Genomic DNA, 7,007 nt, shown 5'->3' on the forward strand with positions numbered 1-7,007 from the left:
TTAGAGCTCACATATAAGCTTAATAAGCTTAACGAACATATCCAGATCCCTTATTGATGTTCCTCCTTTGACTGCCTTGCTAGCTGCTTGACTTAGCTCCTTCACTTTTACTCGCTCCAATATCTCCCCACTTAACGACTCATCCAACAACCGAGCCAACTCAATCGAGTCTGGCACATTATCAGGTCGACCCTCACAAGCTCGTTTCCCAACACCCAACTCGTCAACCAATAGCTTCTCATCTGCATATTGGTCAGCACCCATTGGCCACGTCAGCAGCGTCACACCCGCTGAAACTCCTTCCAACGTGGAATTCCACCCACAATGAGTCACAAATGACGCTACAGCCCGATGTCCTAATATCGCCAACTGTGGGGCCCATCCTTCGACTATGAACCCTCGATCACCCACTCGTTGTTTAAACGCTGAATCACTTCCTTTTGCACACAAAATAAAATTAACATTGCTAAGCTCAAGTGCACCCGTTAATGCACTCATTTGCTTCTCGTTTAATGTGGTTCGGCTTCCGAAACATATATACACAACAGACTCATCTGTTTTGTTGTCTAACCACGTGAGTAGCTCATGAGGTGGCGCCACACTTGGCCCACCACGAGCGGTACCATCTCTAGGAAGTAACGGGCCAACGGCCCAAACCCGATCATGACCCATTTGTTTCTTCATGTGGTCCATGTAGGTTTTTTCTAAGTCTTCAAATGTGTTGTACACAACCCCCCAACTAGTCATATTAGCCAACATTCCTTTTCTAAATGACTCGTAATCAGGATCTCCTTTTATAAAGTTACGTGAGACCGGTGGCAACTGCCACATTTGAAACTCCGGCGAGCTAGGGATTTCCGGGAAAGAAATCAAGGAGCTAGCATCTTTATCGACACCATTGTTGGCGTTATTCTTATTCTCACCCACATCACGCCACATCGATTGAATAATGGAAGAAGCAAAAGCACCTGAAGGGTTGAACACCACGCGCTGGATGCCAAGGTGGGAAGCGAGTTCATTAGTCCACCCGAGAAAGAAGTCAGAGATGATGGCCACCGGCGGCGAAGGGTGGGATCTGAACCATTTAACGATGGGATCAAACTGTTTTTGAGTGGAAACTATTTTGCCGATAAGGGGGTGAGGAGATGATGGGTTGATTTCAGGATCAGGGGAGAGAAGCTTGTGCAGAGAAGAGGGGTGGGAGGAGAGGAGAGGGTCGAGTAGTGGGAGGTTGACGGGGGAGATGACGACGGTGATGGTTAGGCCACGGCGGAGGAGGATATCGGTGAGGTCGAGTAAGGGAATGATATGGCCGGAGCCAGTGAACGGGTAGACTAGTAAATGTTTTGTGTTGGTTGAGTGAGTCATGTTTAAAAGTATGATGATCTGTCAAAAGAATAGAGAGAGTTGGATATTTATAACTTAAAAAACGTTATGGAATTAATGCTTGAAACCGTGTGCTGTTTGCTCACCTTTTGGATAGATTGGTATTTGGTAGAACGTGGGATCTTGGTTAATTAAGATGTTTTGTCGTGGTTCGTTTGAATACTTAAAATTACTAAATATGTCCATTTGTTAATTAATTATTTAGAAGCTAATTACATTGGTATGAACGATGAAGTGACGTCAGTGCTCACGTTTGTTCTTTATAAAATGTAAATTATACCCATTGTTCCTCGTGTAAATGTTAGAAAACGTGTTTAATCGATATTTTCAAAAATTAATTCCGATGTTTCTCGTTTGCATAAAACTTGTACTTTTTGTGTCTGTCATACATTTTTGTTGCGCATCTAGTCCATGATAGATATAAAATGACCATAATATTTTTTGTCTATTTCTTTTCCAATTAATTTAACGTTATTTTTTTTTAATAAAAAAAGAAATATGGTCACACCTTTTTAAAACTCTTAATTTAATCTCTCTCTCTCTCTCTCTCTCTCTCTCTCTCTCTCTCTCTCTATACCATCATCGGGAATATTCACCACCACCGCTGTATATATGAACCACCACCAAAACCTCTATCTCCGGTGTGCCGCCATCACCTACCACCATCTCACATCTTTGTCTAAAACCCTAAAAAACCACCTGAATCTCTGTCTCCACCACCATCAAAAGCTTCATTGTTCACAAACGCCGCACCTTCTTTGGAATTGTCACGTTGTCGTGATTGCCGCCTCGTCGAAGAACGTGACCTCTTCATTAGATCTACACCATTTCGTCTCCGTCGGCGTCGCCTTCATCTTTGTGATTGTTTCTTTTCTTGAAACCCTTCTTTGTCTCATATCTACACCATCTCAAATCTACACATTCGTTGTCACTATCTGTTCGCTTGAAAACCTGTTCGTTGAAGCTTGCAGATCTTGAAGTGGTTGTTCGGTGGACTGTCAGATCTGGAGAAGAAGGTGGTAGTTCGTTAAAGATCACAGATCTGGAGGATGATGTGTACCATTTTTCCTCAGAGGTAAGTTGCTTCGAACCTTTATCGTCTCAGGGTTGGAACATCACCGCCTTCACTGTATCTGGGTTCCGATCTGAGGTTTCATTAACACCACGCCTAGGGTTTTAAATGCCACCTAGGGTTTCAAGTTTGGTTTGGTTTGGTTAAGTGGTAGTAGATGGTTGTTTCTAGTTGTCGTCGACTAGCGGTTGTTTATGAGGTGTTAGCGGTGATAGGTGGAGGCACCGTAGGTGGCTGGTGGCTAGAGGTGAATGGTGGTAGGAAGTGGGAGAGAAATAGGAGTGACATATGGTGGTTTCTGGTGGTGAGAGGTGGTGGATTTTGGTGGTGATAAGTGGTGGTTGCTGTAGTTGAGAAAGAAGATAAGAGATATAATAATGGTGGTGGTAGTGCTTATATTTAATTAAACAATTTTTTAATAGATTATTAATTAATAATTAATAAACAAATCAAAAAATAAATAAACAAAGGTAAAATAGTCTTTTTATGTGCGGATGGACTAAACATGCAAGAAAAAACAACCCGAATGACGGATGAATTAATTTTCAAAAATAGAAACTAAACATGACTTCTCGCATTATCACAAGGAATTGTTGGTATAATTTACCCCTATATAAATAATGCTTGAATTGATAATAGAGGGAGGAAACAAGTGGACGAGTTGACATTGAATTTCTTTTGTGGGTCCATAAGTCCGATCGTTTTGACCTTATCGGCCTTTTGGAATTCGGATCATGTCAACTGTTGCCCAAAGCAACTTCAAACCTCGATATTTAGATTTTAGGGTCTAATCATTCCAATCCAACATTATTTCTATATTATTTTTACATTGACAAATAATTAAATATCAAATTTGGATATTTGATATTTTAATATTAATTTGTATCGTAATCTTCCAAACAATAACGTCTTTTAATCATATTCTAATAAATGAATAGGTTTATTCTCCTATTGACAAGTGTCACGCTATTAGAATTTCTCATTAATAACTATATGTAACATATCATGCCACTTGTCAAATTATTAATTATCAATTTCAAATTTCAAATTTTAAATTTTCCACTCTAATTACATTAAATTAATAATTGATTCTCCATTCTAAATTTCAAAGTTTAAAAATTTTCATTTTAATTATATTAAATTAATAACATTAAGTTAAAAAAATAAAATAAAATCAATACAGATTATAAGGTGATATAACTTCACATATTTGTTTAAATCAATAATTATAATTCTATATAACTAAAAAAATATCTCTTAAGTAATAATTTATTTAAAATAATTGATTAGTAATTTTGATTTTTTAATATAAAAGTTTAATTAATTTTATAACCGTGGTTCTCACGAGTTATAAACTAGTTTCTTGATAAGCCAATTCGTAAAACCTTAGGAGCCCATGACATGAGCAAGAAAACTTGTCCTTGTCAGTTGGCAGGATAGTATTTATTTTCATACCGGTACTTTATGTCATGGTGTTTACTGTTAAACTTTCTTATTACCAATTTATCGTTAAAGGTAAATATCATATATAATTACTAACTTATTTAATTGTATAATAATATGTCAAATGTAATAGTAGGTTATTTTTCAAATTGACATTACTTTTTTTTGGAAACCGCCATATTTTATTAAACACTCAACCTAAAGGCAAGAAGCTAAAGGAGAGGGACAAGAAGTGAAGAAACAACAATTTAACATGAGTATTTTTCAAATTGACATTACTAAACGGCTGGAATGGTCCGTATGAAATGTCATTTTCTTTGGTTTTTTTTGTTCCAAAAGATATGATTATTGATTTTTTTTTTTTTTGGTTTGATAACTTTTTAAAATAAATAACTAATTTGCCTTGTATATATTTTTATAACCGCTAAGGCGGTAACCACTACCAACCACTGCGATGGATGTTTATGACACCCTTTTTCTTTCTTATCGCCTTTCAATGCTTTACACACAACCATGGCCCTACCCATTCATCTTGTTCACGCTATTAGACACAACCTCACGTCTTCTTTCTCTAACGACATATGTTATCAATTCATCACTTTTAGACATTATTGTTGGAAATATGAATGAAACTTGTGTTTGGTCGGGTGGAATGGAATTGATAAGTAATGGAATGGACAAGGTAATGAAATGGTTCATTACCATTTCATTGACATGTTTGGTTATTTTGAGGGAATGGAACGAAATCATTCATCCATGTTGTTTGGTATGTAAAAGGAATAGAATGAAAATAATTTTCAATGACAAAATACCCTCCAACATAAAATTCATAGAATTCAATAAATTTTAAGATTATCTAGTCAAAAGTTATAACTTTTAGTGTAATAAAGAGTGAACTTATTGTAGGGAAGTTTAGGGTTTGTGGCGGAGATCTAGATATGAACTTGGATCGTGATATCACTTTCTGAACTGATATTTCTACCATATGTCTGGGTTACAAGAAAATCAGTCTAGGATAATCCAAGTGGACACTTAAGATTCTAGGCACAGAAATCGTAAGCTAATATGTTAGAGGATTATGTGAAAGTATGATGAAAAATGAGAGCTTAAGATCATCCCACTCTTCTAAAAAGAAGAGTCGTTTATATAATAAACGATATTAGGGTTTCATTAGGGTTGGACCGCTATGGGTTCCTCTGGAAACAAGTCAAGGTAATCCGGATTTTAACGAGGATTTAGGGTTACCAAAGCTAACGAGTTTCGTTAGTTTTATCATAATCACCCTCAAGAATCGGTATAACCCACTATTTACCCATATGTAAAATTCGGAGAGGTTTTGGGGCGCTGCCACAAAACCCGGCCCGGGGCTCTGCCCCTTGGACCCCGCTAGGGGCGCTGCCCCTAGACCCCGCCAAAGGGGCACTGCCCCCCGGACCCCCGACTAGTCGTTGAACCGGCTACCATATGTAAAATTCAGAGAGGTTTTGGGGCGCTGCCACAAAACCCGGCCCGGGGTTCTGCCCCTTGGACCCCGCTAGGAGCGCTGCCCCCCGGACCCCCGACTAGTCGTCGAACCGGCTACCAAATTTGATCTTATACATGCGTGTACTCCGCACCAACCTATACACATATTAGAAAACAAATTAAGAAGCCCTTAACTCACATGCTAATTCCAGTTACATAAAATGACATTGTGACACTAAAATCACCAACACTTATAACAAAAAAATCAAATAAACATAATGGTTTATTAATAAAAACTCTTATTTCATGAAAACATATCAAAGTCAAACCAATATTAACAAAAAAAAATGATCATAACGTTCATAACTTAAAAAACCGCAATATCAAAAAAAAATCATGTAAATAACGTCAAGCATCATCATCAAACAAGTCATTTACCCATCCAAATTTGTCTTCATCCTCGACGGTAAAGAAGATTACCATCAACTCATCATTCTTTGAAAGCATATGAACAACCTTTTTCATTTCAGAATAAAGTTTTTTACGTAGTTCTTCCTTGTCTCTCTCGATTCCAAAACCTACATTAAAGGTACTTGTTGCATTATCAATCTTTGAACCAATTATATCCGTCGAATTTTTCAAACTGTTCATCAAAGGATCTCAACTATTTCTTCTTTTTCTCTTTCGTTGTGTACTTGAATCTTCTTTCGACAAAGCATATGTAGGACTATTCACTGCAACATCCACATCTATATCCTCTAACCAATTTCCATTTCCTTGCATGCAATTAGGGATTAGCTTTGGAACCGAACCGGAACCGGAACCGGTATTGCAATATTATAAGAACCGGGAACCGGACCGTCGGTTTCGGTTCCGATCCCGATTTTTCATTTATTTTTCAAATAAGAACCAATTATAAATAAGGTGAAAATAATGATGATGCAATTCATAATATATACACGTAGTTTAGTTGGCTTCCAAAAAATAAAAGGCAATTAAACTTTCATATTAAAAAAAAAAAACACTGCATTGATATGTTATCTTTCCACTTGTATCGGATTCAATATTTAACTAAATTATGACTTTTTACATGCTAGAATGAAATACAAATATTAAATTAAATGTTGGAAAAAAAATGAAGTAATTCCAATTTCATATGAGTGAGCTATAGTATTTTAAAAACCAAGACAAAAAAAAACATTAAAATAAAATGTAGCATTGGTAAGCTGTCTTTTAGGGCTTGTATATGAGTCAATATTAAATATTTCTTATTATGGTCCAAAATTAAGTACAAACACTAAGTTACATGTTGAAAGAAAAATCAAATAATTTTGACTTCATATGAATGAGTTGCTGTATTTTAAAAACCGGGACAAAATAAAAAAAAAACATGCTAAAATGGAAAAAAAAAAACGGAACATTGATACGTTGTCTTCCGGGGTTTGTATATGGTTCAATATTTAACCAAAATATGATTTGTTACCGTCTAAAATGAAGTACAAACACTAAATTACATGTTGGAAAAAAAATCAAGTAATTCCGACTTCATATTAGTGAGTTACGGTATTTTAAAAGCTGAGGCAGAATAAAAAAAACATGTTAAAACATTAATAAATATATAAAAAAAACGCAACATTGATAT

The 7,007-nt window shown here is 36.2% G+C and overlaps 1 protein-coding gene across 1 annotated transcript; it reads right to left on the reverse strand.

The window, feature by feature from the left end:
• On the reverse strand, nucleotides 1-1,368 carry LOC111915616 (UDP-glycosyltransferase 89B2). Its single transcript, XM_023911257.1, has one exon. The coding sequence runs from the start codon at nucleotides 1,366-1,368 to the stop codon at nucleotides 1-3; it is 1,368 nt and encodes a 455-aa protein (XP_023767025.1).
• Between the last annotated feature and the right edge of the window lie 5,639 nt (nucleotides 1,369-7,007).

Source organism: Lactuca sativa, chromosome 5 (assembly GCF_002870075.4).
Source record: "Lactuca sativa cultivar Salinas chromosome 5, Lsat_Salinas_v11, whole genome shotgun sequence".
Taxonomy (NCBI): domain Eukaryota; kingdom Viridiplantae; phylum Streptophyta; class Magnoliopsida; order Asterales; family Asteraceae; genus Lactuca; species Lactuca sativa.